The sequence below is a fragment of the Mirounga angustirostris genome, unplaced genomic scaffold, assembly GCF_029215605.1.
Source record: "Mirounga angustirostris isolate CCGP_5_RB_7025 unplaced genomic scaffold, mMirAng1.0.hap1 SCAF_1, whole genome shotgun sequence".
NCBI lineage: Eukaryota > Metazoa > Chordata > Mammalia > Carnivora > Phocidae > Mirounga > Mirounga angustirostris.
In genome coordinates, this window is record NW_026991709.1 from 211167163 (window position 1) to 211183807 (window position 16645).

General features: G+C 57.2%; 2 protein-coding genes across 3 annotated transcripts; one reads left to right on the plus strand and one right to left on the minus strand.

Moving 5' to 3' along the window:
* The first annotated feature begins 4636 nt into the window (after positions 1-4636).
* On the plus strand, positions 4637-13476 carry DENND1C (DENN domain containing 1C). 2 transcript variants are annotated; one of them, XM_045863189.3, is made up of 23 exons: positions 4637-4750; positions 5859-5923; positions 6004-6047; positions 6205-6254; positions 6481-6600; positions 6685-6754; positions 6930-7004; positions 7113-7178; positions 7266-7319; positions 7431-7541; positions 8328-8428; positions 8534-8579; positions 8709-8810; positions 8899-9024; positions 9437-9541; positions 10358-10448; positions 10535-10575; positions 10799-10870; positions 11474-11518; positions 11586-11693; positions 11908-11975; positions 12127-12334; positions 12433-13476. In XM_045863189.3, exons 1-23 carry the CDS (start codon positions 4734-4736, stop codon positions 13045-13047), a joined length of 2400 nt encoding a protein of 799 aa, XP_045719145.2. In that variant the 5' UTR covers positions 4637-4733; the 3' UTR covers positions 13048-13476. The 2 variants fall into 2 exon arrangements, with proteins under 2 accessions (XP_045719145.2, XP_045719146.2); XM_045863190.3 differs by lacking the exon at positions 6004-6047.
* On the minus strand, positions 13465-15431 carry CRB3 (crumbs cell polarity complex component 3). Its single transcript, XM_045863191.1, has 3 exons — positions 15265-15431; positions 14431-14504; positions 13465-14108 (listed from the first exon to the last, which is right to left on the minus strand). The coding sequence occupies exons 1-3, from the start codon at positions 15344-15346 to the stop codon at positions 13902-13904; spliced, it is 363 nt and encodes a 120-aa protein (XP_045719147.1). The 5' UTR covers positions 15347-15431; the 3' UTR covers positions 13465-13901.
* Positions 15432-16645: the final 1214 nt, after the last annotated feature.

Below are 16645 nucleotides of genomic sequence, written 5' to 3' on the forward strand. Positions count from 1 at the left end.
AGAGCAGGCTACACAGCTAGCTAACCATGTGAAGTAAGCCACTTGCTCTCTCTGAGCCTCCATTTGTTTAGAAGGGGCGGGCTGAAGGAGGGCATCACTTCCCCTCCATAGTCTGCTGGGGCATCCTCACAGCACGGTGGCTGGTTCCCCATGAGCAACCATCCCAGGAGAGCAAGGCAGAATACACAGCATTTTTCTGACCTAGCTTCAGAAGTCACACACTGCCCTCTGGACTCCTAGTCGACAGGGTCACAAAGGTCTACCCAGGTTCAAGGGGATGGGACGTAGACTCCACCTCTTGAGGGTAGAGAGGCTAGATACCAGAAGGGCATATGGGATGGGAGATAAGGCTGTGACCATCTCTGGAAATCGCAGTTTGCCACAAAGAGTCTTTTGCCCAAAATCCCATGGTTATTAAGTGGTGAGCTGGGGCTCAAGCTCTGACACATTTAAGTCTAGAACTCTGATTCCTCTTAATCAGCCAATGCTCAGAGCAAGGACGGTGGCAGGCATGTTAAGCAGAAAAGGATTTAATACAAGGATTTAGGGGCTTATCGCATTGCTGGAGGGACTGAGAGAGTGGGCTGTAGGCCAGTATTTTTTAAACTTTAGTGTGCAAAAGAATCACCAAGAAGGGGCACCTGGCTGGCTCAGTGGGTAGAACACATGACTCTTGGCCTCAGGGTCATCAGTTCGAGCCCTGGGTTGGGTATAGAGCTTACGTTTTTAAAAAAATAATAAAAAGTAAAAAAAAAAAAAAAAAAAGAATCACCAGGAAAACTTGGCCAGAGCACAGCTTCCACCAGAGTTCCTGGTTTAGTAGGTTTGCAGGAGTGGGGCCCAAGACCGCATTTTTTTTTTTTTAAGATTTTATTTTTAAGTAATCTCTACACCCAACGCAGGGCTCACACCCACACCCCGAGATCAAGAGTTGCATGCTCCACCAACTGAGCCAGCCAGGCGCCCCCAGACTTTGCATTTTTAACAAGCTCCCAGGTGATGGTGATGCTGCTGCCCATGAGACCACATTTTGAATAGCCCTGGAATAGGCTGGAATAGGCTGGAACATCACAGAGTTCAGCCACCAGGGAACTGCTTCCTCTGCTCAGTGAGAAAGGTGGAGAATCAAGAGGCTGCCACCAGAATTACTGAATCCAAGCACACCTCCCAACACCCACAAAGCTGGAAATAGGTACACACAGAGAGAGAGTTCTGCCTCACTCTGCCTTCCAAATCTTATGAGCATTTCTAGTTGGTAGAACCTCATCTGCATCCAGAACCAAAGCTGGAAAGAAGTCTAGGAATTGTTTTGTTTTGTTTTTTAAATTTTCTCACTTCTGCGATACCAAAGGCAGGCAAACCAGGAGGAGAGATGCTGAGAGCCAGTCAGCTCTTCCCACCACACTCTAAGCTCGGCCACCAGAACCAGACTGGCCTTCCAGCCCCCTGGCTGGGTCCCACCGCAGCCAGGAGGAAGAAGTGTAGGGATGACAGCCTGGGTACCCAGCCCCCTCAACCCACAGCTCAGCGGGCACAGTACAGTGCTGGGTGGTGGAGCAGAAAGACAATGGACGAGGCAGTGAACTTGGCTCTCTTTATCATCTCAAACCTAACATGGCCACAAAAGAACTCCCTCTTCTACTCCCAAAACATCCCCTTCTGCAATAAATGGCACCATCCAGTTGCTCAAACCCCAAAGCTAGCAGTCAGCCTTGATTCCTTCTTTCATATGTATGCCCAGCACACACTTCCTATCTTTTGCTGATCTGGTTGTCTCTGTCTCCAGAATGTATCCCAAATTTGACCCCTTCTCCCCACTTGTCTATACCCTGGACTAAGCCACCATTATTCCACATCCAGAAACCTCCCGCAATGGCTTCCCTAGACTCCCTGCTGCCACTCCAGCCATCCTGAAGTGAGTCCTCCTTCTACTGTAGCCAGAGAGGAGCCTTTATATGCAAATAAGAGCCTGTCCCTCCCCGGCTCACACCTTCCCATGACTCCCCTCACACTCAGACTGAAACCCAGACTCTCACCTTGGTCTCTACCCACTGCTGACTACATCCCTATCACCCTCCCCCACGCTCATTAAGCTGAAACGGCAGCGACCTTTTTGTGCTCAATCCAATCACGCTTGAGTCAACCTCAGGGCCTTTGTGCATGCTGTTCCTCTACTTTTTCCAGAGGTGCTCACGACTGGCCACTTCTGGTCTACAGGCTTCCATTCAAATGTCACCTCCTCGGAACAGCCTGCCCTTGGCAAACGGAAATTAGCACCCAGCCCCTCTCCATCTGCTATCTTGTTTCATTTCACTGGTAGCACCTATTGCTAACTCACAAATTATCTTGTCTATTTATACACTTGTTTCTTTTGTCTGTCCTCTTGCCTCCCCACTGGCATGTAAGCTTCAGGAGGACAGAAATCTTGTCTACCTTGGTCGCCATGTGCCTAGAACAGCCTGATGCAACACAGGCCCTCGGTAATTCTTTGTTGCATGAATGAGCAAGTGCACTGTAGATGTCCTGATTTCTTCATTCTACAGTGAGAAGAACGAAGGCATGGAAAGTACACAGCAATCGATAATTAATACAGAGAGGTCAAATGACTTGCCTAAGATCCCACAGATGTTAAATAACAGAGCCAGGCCTTTGAACCCAGGTCTCTCTGACTCCAAAATCATTTTCTTAACCACTCAGCTGACCTTCCTCCCACAATAACAGACAGAGCATATCAAAAGCTTGATTCAGGCCTCATACTAAACATTTTACATGAATTCTCTCTTGAGCCTTCATGGATCTGTGAGACAGGCACCATATCCACTTTATGTTCCGGATGCACTAACTGAGCTGCGCAGAGAATCCCACTCTGAGATCACACATCAGGGGCGTAAACTCTTCTTTTAGCTCCATCTCCTTGGTGTGCCATCGGGCATTTGTTCTGAATTGGAGTGGATTTCAGAAACGAAGAGGGACTCAGGAGGCCTCTGCAGACTCCGGGCCTTAGTCCGTCAGGGCTGCTATAAAGGAATGCTACAGACTGGGCGGCTTCTAAGCAACACACACTTATTTGTCATGGTTCTCAAGACTGGAGGTCCAAGTTCAAGGCACCGACAGATTCCATGTCCAGTGGGGACCCACTCCCTGGTTCATAGAGACAGATGTTTTCTCACGATGTCCTCACATGGCAGAAGGGACGAGGGAGCTTTCTGGGGTCTCATAATGGCCTGGTCACCTCCCACCGGCCCCGCCTCCTAATACCATCACCTTGGGGGTGGGTGGGATTAAATATGTGAATTGGGCGCAGGACACAAGCATTTCAGTCTCTAGCAAGGTCTAAGAGTGTGAGAAGAGAGAAAGGCAAGAACTCTGCACCATGCATCCCCAGCCCTGGGTCGTGGTCCAGCCTCCCTGGAGAGAAAAGGGGCACCAAGCTCTCTGTTTAGCCTCATCCACCTGTGTCTTGGCTGGAGGCTTTACAGGTGTGTGTGTATGTGTGTGTGTGTGTGTGTGTTCACATGCTTGCGCACCTGCTCAGCCCCCACTCCTTGGCATGGAAATACCTTGCACCCATGGTCACAACAGACACGCACAGAATGAGAATCCCCAGTCACCAGCATCTTTACACAGCCTGATGGACTAGACACAGATCCCACAGCCACACAGACTTTCACCTCCAGACTCCCCGGGACATGCCAGGCATGCAGATTCTTGCCCATGCACACCTATATCCATATAGACATTCTCAGGATCTTTCAGGAGGCTGAGGAGTCTTGCAGACTCTGTTGAATTTGGACTCCCTAAGTCTGACTGTGGGATTTTATGTGTGTGTGCGTGACCATAGGTACCTTTGTGCCTGAAAGTGTGTCCTTGTGCTTCCCAAGGACAATGTAGCCATCTGTCCACTTGCATTCTGTCTCTTTCTGAGTCTGCAGCTCTGCTTGGGGGTGTCTGGATGTGTCTCCCTCCGTGTGTGTGACTCTGTCTGGCTATGACTCTGGCTCGTGGCCGGGTCCTGACCACGTCTGCCCCTCTGTTACTGCTCTATCTGTATCTGAGCTCTCTGCGCTTCTGTCTCTTATCCAGATCTGTATCTCCGCTGTCCTGTCTGTACCCACAGCTGTGGTCTGTTGTCTCTGTCTGGAAACTGTCTGCTGGCTGCACCTGGGTGTCACTTCTGCATCCATCACATGGCTGGGCAAGGACTGCTCCGTATGTGTGCTGTCCCTCTGCACTCCTCAGTCTGTGTCCGCGACTACGCTCTGTCTGCTGTCTGTCCACCTCCCTGGTTCCCCTGTGTCCGCTCTCCAGCCTGGCTCCCTCTGGTGGTCCTATAGGGAATGGCCAGTGCAGATAGGCCAAAGGAAAGAAGAGTTGAGGAAAGAGGAAGCATTTTAGGCAAATTGTCAATCTTTGGCTGTCCCAGAGAGAGGAAGGCTTGGGTGGGATGTCAGGGACCAGAGGTGCCCTGGCCTGGCAGGACGGTGCTGGGGGTCTAGCCTCCGAGCCCGCCACCCATGCCCACCCTACCCTCAGAAGGCTGGGAGGCAGGATGCCTGGGTCTCTCACAGTGGGTGGGGGCGGGGGCCTCCCTCCTGGGACGTCACCCGTCAAACTTCCTCTCCCGGCCACACAGGAAGTTGAGCGGGCTCAGGGCCCAGCCCTGCGCAAGCACAGGCCCCCAGGACCCCTGGGGCAAGGGCCCTGCCGCCGCCGCCGGCGGCCCTGCAGGGACCATGGGATCCAAAGCTGAGTAAGAGCTGCACCCTCCCCGACTCTCTGGACCAAGATTCCCAGAGCAGGCCTGGGCTGGGGCCAGGGGAGCTGGGCCAGGGCAGGCCCGGGAGGCGCTGTGAGGCACAGGGGCAGGTGGCTGGGTCTGGGGCAGGTCTCTCAGCGGGCCTGCAGTGTGAACTCGACTCTCAAGCCACTCTCAGCCCCTCTTCCCCCTCTCTCTCTCTCTTTCTCCTTCCGGCTCTGCCTAAGTCTGTAACTCTGAGCAGGTACCTCTTGGTGTATCAGAGAGATGGGGAACATGGCTTCGGGGGGCCAGCAGGGGACGGGGAGGTGAGAGAAGATTGTGTGGGTCCTTGTGCCTGGGCGCTTGTGTGGGACCGCGTGGGCATGAGGGTGAAGTGCTGGGGATTCCCGTGTCAGGGTGTCGGGGACTGTGTGTGTCTGCAGCCAGTCCCCATCCTGTCCTCTGCCTCTCTTCAGGTCTCACCGTTGCTCCCCCTGAGTCCAAGTCCCAGCATCTTCTGTGGGGTGGGCAGAGTGGGGGACGAGGGAGCACGGCAGAGGGTGCAGGGCTCACAGAAGTACGAGGGCATGTGGCCCTCCTTGCTCTGATGAGAAATTTGGGGTCAGTCCCCGGGGCACCATGAAGTCTCCCACACAGAGACACATGGGCAGGGCCTCTCGCTCTCAGGAAGAGCGCAGGGATGCACACACACTGACCCAGCCACACTCGCAGCCATGCAAGAAATTGCAGATGCTAGTCATCCTCACGCTGGCTTGGTCGCACACACTCCCACTCCCGCTGGACACTGGACAGTCAGGCAGACACGGATAGACTCACGAACACACACACACACCCCTGCATGCTCACACCGGTCACGCAGCACATAATCAGACACACGCACACAGTCACGCTCACACTCTGCTCCATACCGCTCAGCCATGCACACACAATCAACGCCATTGTTCACACTGCATCACACAACCTATATACACTGCCGCAAGTCACTGAGGGCACCACACGCAGTTGCACGCGGAGTTGCAGACACACGTACACACGACCACATACACAGAAGCAAGCCCCTGGACTCGCTAAGCCATGTCCCCCGTGTCCTGTCCCACAGAGGAGATCCACCTGCCATGTTCGATTGGTTCTTTGAAGCAGCCTGCCCTGCCTCCCTGCAGGAGGGTGAGTTGGGGTCCTCAGGTGGGACTGGGGACATGGGGGCGGGCCTGGGGCCCTGAACTTAGAAGCCTGCTCTCCTGCAGATCCCCCCATCCTGCGGCAGTTCCCCCCAGACTTCAGGGACCAGGTATGCAGGCCGGCTCTTTGCTCCCCTGGACCCGGGCCGGTCCCCCTAGGGGAAGAGACTGTCTTGGCCCAAGACAAGTGTGTGTGTGTGTTTGTGATTCTATCCGTGTCTGCCCAACCTGGGTGGTCAAGCAGTGTGTGCTTCTCTCCATCCCCAGGAGGCTATGCAGATGGTGCCTAAATTCTGCTTCCCTTTTGATGTGGAAAGGTACGGATGGAAGCAGACGCTCAAGGACCAAAGGACTCAGAACTCTCAGAGACCCCCAGGATTCAAACAACCAGGGACCCAGGGACTCAGGCGCTCAGGGACCCCGACAGCTAAGAACCTGTACACCCAGAGTCTCAGACTGGTGGACACAGTACTAGGAGTGTTGGCGGGGGACGGATCAGGGAGCTGGGACCCTCAGGTTTCTGAGAGCCTTTCCCACCTGCAGGGAGCCCCCCAGCCCAGCTGTACAACATTTCACCTTCGCCCTCACCGACCTGAGCGGCACCCGCCAATTTGGTTTCTGCCACCTCCGGGCTGGTGCCCACAGTTGCCTCTGCATCCTCAGGTGTGGGGTATGGGGCTCTGGGGTGGGGGTGGGAAGGGCCTTGGCCTAGGGGTACTTCATAGAACCTATATCTTCTCCCCACAGCCACCTGCCTTGGTTTGAGGTGTTCTACAAGCTGCTGAACACTGTGGGCGATCTCCTGGCCCAGGACCAAGTAAGACCAGTCCCCCTTCTTGTTCCTGTGGGAGTCCCAGCCCTACCCTCCCAAGCCCCCAGCCAGGCTCAGAACCCCCAGGCCTGACCTAAGACCCTCGGCTCCTCCCAGACCACTCCGCCCCCGTCAGAATCCCCAGCCCACGTCCTGGCTCAGACACCCCGCTCCCACCCAGGTCTCTGAGGTCGAGGGATTTCTTCTAAACCTGCTGCAGCAGCCCCTGCCTGGGACTCAGGCCTCCATCGAGCTGGTGAGTAGCCCCCAGCTTCTGGGTGACCCCCTCGGGTGGATGGGGAGGCTGCGCCCCAACCCTGAGGACCCCAGCCCTGAGGACCCCACAGCCACACCTCTCTCCCAGGGCAACGGAGTGACAGTCTCCAGGGCACAAAGCATCCCTCCCCCTGCTCCCGGGAACAGCAGGCCGGTGAGAACTGGGGACCCTGTTAGGTTGGGCACCCAAGTGAGGCCGACCCCTGACTGATCGGTGCCCCCGCCCATCGCCCCCCTCCAGCTTTCCTGCTTCGTAGCCCCCGACTCCGGCCGCCTGCCATCCATTCCTGAGAACGTGAGTGGACACCTGGGAGGGAGTCCTGGGGGCGGGGAGAGGTCCCGAAACCCAGAAGGGGCTGTCGGATCCTGCGGTCCCTCGCGCCCAGCGCTTCTCTCCGACCCTCAGAGGAACCTAACGGAGCTGGTGGTGGCGGTGACCGACGAGAACATCGTGGGGCTGTTCGCCGCGCTCCTGGCGGAAAGAAGGGTCCTACTGATCGCCAGCAAGCTGAGCACCGTGAGGCGGGGCCAGCCGGGCCGGGGTGGGGCCAAGGCCTGGCTTCGCCCCTCGGGGGGCGGGACCGCGGGGCGGATTCCTGGCTCTAATTCCACTGGGCGAGACTTGAGGCAAAGTCCTGGCTCTGCCCCTTTGAACATCAGAGTTGAGCTGGATCCTGGCTCCGCCCTTCTGGGGGGGGGAATCAGAGTGGGCCGCGCTGTAGTGCCCCCTCTCCGGGAGCGCTTAGTCCAGACCCCACCCACTAGGGGCCGAAACAAGACTGGCTCCGCCCCTCTGGAGGGCTGGATCGGGGAGCGCTAAACTAGTTTTGTCCCTAAGGGGAGGGCGGAGGTCGCGAGTGCAGGACGAATGCCGGCTCCACCCCTAGCGACCAAGGGAGCTGAATTCTAGCTCCGCCTCTTTGAGGGTGGAGTTACTGGGCTGTTCTACCCCTGAGGGGAGAGATCCGGAGTGTTGCATATTAGCTCCGCCCCCTAAAGGGAGCGACTGGGACCCGCTGAGTGGTGGCCCCACGAGCTCCAAACACTGTAACTTCTCGAATTCTTGGTCTTCACAGGATTCCTAAAGGGATTTGAATTTTCACCTCTTACCCAGTAGTGGGTGGGGAAGGGGCGAGGAGGGGGAGATAGGGACAGGAGACTGGGGACGTGGGAAATGGAGCCGGGAGAGCCACCGTCCAGAAGAGGGTCCTTGAAGCTGGGGAAGGGGGGGAGGCCGGGGGGTGGGGGGAGGTCGGGGGGTGGGGTCCAGGCCTTGACTCCACGGCCCCCTACGTATCCCCAGCTGACATCGTGCGTCCACGCGTCCTGCGCCCTCCTGTACCCCATGCACTGGGAGCACGTACTGATCCCCACGCTGCCGCCGCATCTGCTAGACTACTGCTGGTGAGGGGCGGGGACCGGGGAGCCGCAGGACTTGGGGAAGAGGCCTGGGGTCCTGGAGACTGTGGGGCGGCGCCTGCATGACCCTGTCCCCTCGGTCGTCTGCAGTGCGCCCATGCCCTACCTCATCGGAGTGCACTCCAGTCTCGCCGAGGTGAGTGGGAGCAGACCGGGATCGCAGCGGCGGACGGGATTCCCCTCCTCCTGCATCCCCAAATAACCGCCCCCCGCCAGAGATCCTCGGGCTCTGAGCGGCCGTCCCCACCCCCACTCCCCGACGCAGAGAGTGCGGGAGAAAGCCCTGGAGGAGGTCGTGGTGATGAACGTGGACTCCAATACCTTGGAGACGCCCTTCGACGACGTGCAAGCGTTGCCCCCAGACGTGGTCAGTGTCACCGCCTTCTGTGTTCCTGCCACGTCGAGGAGGCCAAGGCCCCACATCTGCCGGCTCACAGCCTCCCCTTGTCCCCCAGGTGTCCCTGCTGAGGCTTCAGCTAAGGAAGGTTGCGCTGGCGCCGGGGGAAGGGGTGTCCCGTCTCTTCCTCAAAGCCCAGGCCCTGCTCTTCGGGGGTTACCGCGATGCGCTCATCTGCAGCCCGGTGAGCAGCGGGGAGGCCAAGGGAGAGGCCTCGTGGGTCCCTGAAGGATTAATAATAATAATAATAATTAATGATAATAATACCTAGCCTTTATGGAGTGCTTACTCTGTGCCTCTGTTTGCTCATCTGCAAAATGGGATCCCATTAGTACCCACACAAAAGGGTCATGTGAGTCAATGAATGGGCATATGCAAAATGTTTGGATAGTGCCTAGCACATCGGGAGCACTCGCTGAAGGCTAGGTTTTACTGTCACTGTATCTCGTTTAATGCTCACAACTGTATGATGAGATAGATACCATTATGGTCCCATTTTACGTTTGCTGCATAGACATATGATACAATAAGGGAGATAGCTGGGGTCCAGGAGAGCCACGAAAGTTCAGATGGGAAGTTCAGGGTCTTTCTTCTAGGGCCAGCCTGTGACCTTCAGCGAAGAAGCCTTCTTGGCCCAGAAGCCTGGGGCGCCCCTGCAGGCCTTCCATCGGCGGGCTGTGCACCTGCAGCTGTTCAAACAGGTGCGCCAGAACCGTGAGGGCGGGGCCGAGGCCGGGGGCGGGGCTAGGGCGGGGCTAGGGCGGGGCTGGAGCTGAAAATCCTGGGTCCCTGGGGGGCGAGCCGGAGCTACAGGGACGGAAGCCTGAGTCCTATAGGGGAGACTAGAGTCGGTCCGGCGGGGTCCCACCCTTCAAGGTCCCCGGGTGGGGGAGGCATGACTGCACTACCGTTTCCCTAAAGATGGGAGCCCCCGACTCCTGGGGGATAAGATCTACTCCCAGGTTCCTGGGGAGATTGAGGTGGGATTAAATCCCTGGGTCCCTAAGGATGGAGCATCCGGGGCGGGAGTGGGTGTACGTGCGGGACTCTGAAAGGGGTGTGTCCCGAGTGTGCACTCCCCTTGCTGGGGAGGAGGCGGGCGGGGACTCCGGGGTTACAGGGACGTGGGGGAGAAGTGGAGCCGGATTCCTGGGTTCTTGGAGGTGGATAGAGCTCTAGGGCCCATCTGTGCGGGGATGGGTTCTCGGGTCCCTGAAGGTGAGGTCGACTTCTTCCAGGATCACTGAAAGGAGTGGGGAGCCGGTCAGGAGCGTCAGAGTCCGACTTCCGGGTCCCTATGAGGGGCGGGGTCTGGTCCCTGACAGGTCCTGACTGGGGTGGCGGGGGAGAGGGTTGGGCTTCTGGCTTCCTGAGGTGGCTCCAGACTCCCGAGTCCTAGGGGTGAGTCCCTGGAGGGGCCAGGGATGGCTTCTGCATGTGTAAGGCCAGCAGAATCCTGAGTCCTCGAATTCAGAGGTGTTGGTGGCAGCCCTTTCTGACCCTTCCCCCACCCCCAGTTCATCGAAGGCCGCCTGGAGAAGCTGAACACAGGAGAGGGCTTCTCAGATCTCTTTGAGCAGGAGATCACCTGCAGCGACGCCTCCTCAGGTGAGCCCTGTGCCTAGGCCGAAACCCCCGCCCCACCAGTACCCCAGCCTCAGGCCACCAGCCATGACCAGCTCTCCTCATTGCAGGCACTCTTCGCTCCTACCAGCTCTGGGCAGACAACCTAAAGGTAGTAACACCGAACACTTTGTTTAGTGTTTATTATTGGATTAACTTAGCTCCGTAACAGTCTCCAGGGTCATCATTCTGCACATTTATAGACAGAAGTGAAGAAATTGGGACTTGGCTGGGGAGAGGGGCTTGCCCAGCATCACACAGCTGGGGTGGGGAGGTGGAGTCTGGGGTAACCCCAGGGTACCAAGTCTCTCTCCCTTGCCATTCTCTCTCCCCAGAAAGGTGGTGGTGCCCTCCTGCATTCGGTCAAGGCCAAGACCCAACCAGCTGTCAAAAACATGTACCGCTCGGTGAGGCTACATTAGATAGGCCACTTACTGGGATGACAAAGACAAGGGGACAAGGCACATTTCAAACCCTCATGGGGACAGGACATTTTAACCCCCCATTTAAAGTGCAAACATTTTTATCAGAACCGAACCAGCATTAAACCATTAACAAGTCTTCCGGCTTTTATTCTCCATTTACCTACTCATTTTTGTCAGGATCATTGCTTCCCTATTTGAAAGTGACAACCCAGATTCGTTGGTGAACATGTTTTGTCCTCAGACATTACGGTCCCGGAAGTTTCCTGTGGCCAACTTCTGCAGCTCCGAACTTAGATTTTATTCAGTTGCCTGGCTTTTGAATGCTGATACATTTTTACAATGTTCCGTTTTTGCCACTCCCCATTTCATTCAGTGATTATAGTCCCCTAGGAATACTCCTTTTGCATTAGGCAAGGGGTGAGTTTGTGTTGACTTCTTACATGGTGCATGGAAAACTGTGACCATCTGTGAGGCACAAACGTGAACAGATGGCAAGACAGTTGTCCTATGGGATGGAGAGCTGAGTTCTCAAATGCTCAGGGTCAAATCACTGTGGAATCTAATTCTCTTTTGGCTCCTCCATAGGCCAAGAGCAGCTTGAAGGGTGTGCAGAGCCTTCTGACGTACAAGGTAAGACCAGTGGCCAATGGCTGGGGCAATGAAGAAGGGGCTCCTGGCTTACCCACCCTCTTCTTAGGATGGGAACTCTGGCCTGCAAAGGGGGGGTTCCCTGAGAGCCCTGTCCCTAACCAGCCGCTCAGATCGTCTGCAGCAGCGCCTGCCTATCACCCAGCACTTTGGAAAGGTAAGTGTGTCCCCCGCCACACACACACACCCCACCGCAAATGCTCACACCTGGAATTACCACCTAGTCCTCCTCCCATTCTGTCTCCACCCAGACATCTCACTCACCTGCTCACCTACCCCAGTATCTGGTGCCCACTTAACACTCACCCTCCTCCAGAAACCCGGTTCTGTAGTTCCTGAAGCCCCGCCCCCTCCAAATCTGTCCTTTGCAGAACCGGCCCCTTCGCCCCAGCAGGAGGCGGCGGCTGGAGGAGAGACCTTCTGTGTCCCTAGAGGAGGGGTAAGGCTCAAAGGCTGGGGAGGCAGCAATGTTGGAAGTGGGAGGCCAGGACTGATGGGGAGGATGGTCCCTAAACTCAAGAACCTCCAGAGCAGTCCAATCAGGACTGGGGGTCTTGGGCAGACATCTGAGGCTGCCCATCCTTACGCAGGGCACCTGCTCTGAGCCCTGAGGATGCCCAGGACCCATGCGCAGAGGAAGCTCTTGACAACAGTTTCCTGGGGTCCGGAGAAGAACTGGATTTGCTGAGTGAGATTCTGGACAGTCTGAGCATGGGAGCCAGCAGGACGGGCAGCCTGCGGCCCAGCCAGAGCTTGGACTGCTGCCACAGAGGGGACCCGGACAGCTGCTTCAGCTTGGTGAGAGCCCCTAGTCCTCCCCCACTGGCCCATCTGACTTCCCAGCCCCTACAGCATCTGAAGGCCAGCAACTTGCCCATCTCCCCACCCCTACCCAGCCTGACATACCAGGAAGATCAAGATGGCAACCAGACGAGGAAAAACCACCAGAGCCTCAGCCCCTGTCCCTACCTGCCGACCTGCCATCTCTGCAAACCCTCCAGCCTTTGGATGCCATGACCTCCTCAAAGGACCCTACTTCCCGGCCAGCCTTGGAGGCCAGCCAAGATATCATCCTTCCACCCCCGTCCTCACCAGCTTCTGTGGACCCAAGCAGCCAAGGGGACCCTGAGTCCCGTCTTCTAATCCTACATCTCTCCCCTTCCCCCAAGGCAGCTGAAGATCCCAGAGCCCAGGAAAGCCCCTGCGCCCAGCTCTCCACAGCACCCACCCACTCCAGCCCTCCAGAAAGCCCCCAACTTCTGGTCCCCACAAAGCCCAACTTGGATATTACCTGGACATCCCAACCCCTTGATTCTTCCTCAGATCCTGGTTCCCCAGAGAACCCCAGATCCCAGCCCTCTGAGGTCCTGCTGGCAGAGGACGCTCACTTCCAGCTCCCGGAGGGGCCGGGAGCCCTCAGATCCCCTGCTGCACCTGCCAACGACTGGCTGGAGCCCCAGGCTAGGAGCCGGCCCAGAGTCGCTGAGCTTAAAAAGTGTTTTGAAGGTTAAGAATCTGGGTCCTGGAGGAGACCACAAACCTTCAATAAAGCACAAGAACCCAAAGCTGGTTTTCCTGGTGAGTTCATCTGGGGGCCCTCTCTCTGCTCAGAAACGTACCCCATCCACTACCTTCCTCCTGGGGCAGCCTCCAGCTGGCTCTCAGGTGCAGCTGGAAGCCCCTCCCTTCCAGGAAGCCCTCCCAGCCCTAGGATCCTTGCAACCTTACAGTTCATCTCTCAACAGCCTATGAGTCCTGAGTTTGTTCCCTCCATCTAGACTAATTCCTGCCCCGTCAGCTCAAGAAGAAAAAGGTTTTGTTACATCTCACTACTGACTGTATGTATAGATATAAAATGTGAGCAGCACTCTCCCTCACCCTCAGGGACAGAGTCTTTAAAGCACCTTCTTCCCTTCTATTCTTAAGCACTGGCTAGGTTTGATTGCCCAGAGAGGGCTCTGCCTTCCCCCAAGGTCACACAGCAAGGCAGACGGATAGAAAAGGAGACCTAGATGGGTAGGCAGCCCCGCACTGTCTCCTTGGAGTCCTGGGGAGCCCGGGCCTCGGCTGCATGGTTGAACTGAAAGAAAGGAGAGGATTTGTCGGGCCTGTGTGGCAGCAGGATGGCCGGCCGAGCGGAGATGGGGCAGCAAGCGCGGAGGCGGGCCCCCAGCCCCGGCATCCCCAACTGCAGGCAGAGTCAAGCAGAGGCGGCATGCTTCACCGAGCCTGCCAGGCAGGTGCCCCCTGGCCCCCCCAAGTCCTCCTGGACCATCAGAGGCTGTTGTCTTGGTGGCAGCTGCTGTGTGTGAGCGAGCACTGGCTGGTCCTAGGCAGTTGTGGCAGCTGCAGCGGGCCCCAGCATTCAGATGAGCCGCTCCTCAGGCGGCAGCTTGAGGTTGGGGGGCGGCGGCACGCGGGCACCCACCTGCTCCTCGCTGCTGGGCCGGTAGGTGCCCTCTGTCTGCCTCTTCTCACGCAGTTTTCGCACCAGCAACACCAGCCCCACGGCCAGAAGCAGGGCGGCCAGGAGGGAGAAGACCACAATGATGGCAGTGATGGCAGCCTGGGACTGCAGTAGAGGGGACAGGTTGCCCACCTGAGCCAGGAGATTCTGTCCACCCTCACCTGAGAAGCATCCAGGGCTCCTAATGCCCCCCCCCACCAACCTCCCACCCCACAACGCCTGCCATTTTGGGGGGTATGGTACCTCCACCCAGGATTCCCGATTCCCATCAATCACATGTGGGGCTCCCGGGCTCCCACCTGCCATGCCTGGGATCCCCCTCCCAAGCACCTGCCACCTCTGGGAGTCTGGGCCCCTTCACCTGCTTCATGTGGGATACCTGAGTAACATTGCTGTTGCCCTCCTCCTGCATAAAAGCCCAACTCACCAGGGCCCCATTGGAGCCAGAGCCTGGGTCAGAGGGTGTAATGGTGCCGTTCTCATTTATAGGGGGGTCCAGCGCTGTGGGGGGGGGCGGGCAGAGAGGACAAATTAATCCTTATCTATACTTCCCATCTTGGCACAAATGCACCTTCCTTGGGCATCTCTCAGTTAGAACTCTGCTTTTCTGAGTCTTCCATTCTGGTAGGGACTGGGGGTGCCCTGCATGCAGGGGCTGGCCCAGTCGCTTCTGCTCCTTTAGCCACCCCCAACCCAGCAAAGCCCAGCAGTGAGCAATCAGCCTACAGTAGTTTGCAGTTTGTGCTGAGTTGGGGTCTGCTCTAATGGTTGGTGTCTGGAAGCCGGACCCTGCCCTCCCCCCACCACCTCTCCAGCCCTCCCTCGGCCCTTAAGGATCTGGGTGGATCCTGCGTTTCCCTGGAGTGTCTGACTCACACCTCCCCCCCAGGCTCCAGAAACTGAAATAGAAGGACTAAACGGTTGGGTCCACACCTATGACCAGCCTGGTCAACCTGGGATCAGAGGCCTCCTCCCAGGCAGGCCTCCTCCTGGCTCCCAGTCCGCTCAAAACACTTCAACCACACTGAGACTCAGGTACACAGGCTCCTCTCCCCAGCCCACAATTCCGCCTTCCTCAGGAACTCAGGAATTCTACACCAGCTCCAATCGTCCAAGGAAGCCCCTACCCCTGATCGACCCTGTAGACTCCTCTCAAGGTATCCCATGACCGCTCCCCAGTTCTTGACCTCTCTCCAGGGCCCAGGTAACCCGCGCTTCTAAGCCCCGCCCCGCGCCCCCCCAACCTCTAGCCGGTACCTACTTTGCCCCCAGGCCCGGCCCCAGCGGGCCGGCAGCAGCGGCAGGCCGAGCGCCAGAAGCAGCCCCAGGCCGGGGCTCGCCATGGGCCGGGCGACGGGCTGGTGGCACCGGGGACCCGGCTTCTCGCGCGCGCTGCTTCTACCGCATCTCGGGCCCGGGGTACCTGCGAGCCGGCACCTGGGGCGGGAGAAAGAGAATGGCGTGGGGGAGGGGGCTAGACCCGGGCGCAGGCCCAGGGGAGGGATGACCCGCCCAGGGCACCCCGCAGTCCCGCCCCGCCCCCGCCGCCAGAGGTCAGAGATTAAAGATTAACTCGAGGCGGCGCGTTCCTGGGCTGGGGAAAGGGAAGCGGAAGGGGGGAAGGGGTGGCAGGCCAGGCCGCGCGTCCTACCTCCCTACCTGGCCCAGCCGTCCTCGACTTTGCTCAGGTTCCCGGTCCGGGTCCCTGGCTCGAACCCTCGGTGCGTCCGTCGGTAGCTCGGACTCCTCCAGCTCCGCCCGCTCACGTGACCCGGAAAGTTTAGTCACTCACCTGGGAGAGGAGCACACTTCCGGCTTGTGCACCTGAGCCTAAGCGAGAGGGCGGAGCCAAAGGGGGGGTGGGACCGCGCCAGGGACGCACCTGTAACGGGAACCCAACTCTACGATACCGAAGAGTAAAAAGGGGCGCAAGCGCGCAGGTGTAAGAGGGACCTCCCACCTATATTGCGGGCACATCTGTAGGATAGCACAAGTGTGGAGGCAAACCGGGCATGGAGACACTGGTGCATGGGGCACGCCTGTCTGGGGCAGGCCCGAATGGGTGGCCCTTAATAAAGACACACCCGTGTGGTACACACCTGCCTAGGAGCCAACCTGTATAGAAGACATTTGCGTGGATATGTAAGGACACCTATGGGAGACATCTGCATTGAATCACATCTATGTGGTGTATAGCTGAATGGAAGCAGACCTGTGTGGAAAACAGCTGTATAGAACACATCTGCATTATGACAAACACCTGACTGAGGCACTCTGGTGTAGGATACATTCATTTGCTTTGGAAACGCATCTGCATGGCTCGCCCATGAAATGAACAACTCTTGTATGAGGAATTCCTGTGTGGAAATGTATTGGAAAGACCTGTACGAGACACACCTGCATTTTAGTACACCTTATAGGACCCAGGTGTATGGAAACGTACCCAGACGGGTGTATACTTAACTGCAACATACCTATGTGTGGGGGCAGAGGGGAGCTGTATAATGCATTCCTGGGTGGATTTCTGTTGAGAAAGACACCTGTGAAATGAAGGAAATAGCCTCGTATGAGAAACATCTGCATGGAATTGAGATCGAATGAAAAAAAGACCTGAGAACATGTGCATGAGGCACACTCATATT

Excerpts from the sequence above, each read along its gene's own strand:
- DENND1C (XM_045863189.3), top strand. Across the intron at positions 7,005-7,112 it reads CTCAGGCCTCCATCGAGCTG|GGCAACGGAGTGACAGTCTC; the intron begins GTGAGTAGCCCC and ends CCTCTCTCCCAG. Across the intron at positions 8,811-8,898 it reads AAGCGTTGCCCCCAGACGTG|GTGTCCCTGCTGAGGCTTCA; the intron begins GTCAGTGTCACC and ends CTTGTCCCCCAG.
- CRB3 (XM_045863191.1), bottom strand. The coding sequence starts at position 15,346 with ATGGCGAGCCCCGGCCTGGGGCTGCTTCTGGCGCTCGGCCTGCCGCTG. Across the intron at positions 14,505-15,264 it reads GGGCCGGGCCTGGGGGCAAA|CGCTGGACCCCCCTATAAAT; the intron begins GTAGGTACCGGC and ends CCCCCCCCACAG. Across the intron at positions 14,109-14,430 it reads CTGGCTCCAATGGGGCCCTG|TCCCAGGCTGCCATCACTGC; the intron begins GTGAGTTGGGCT and ends CCTCTACTGCAG.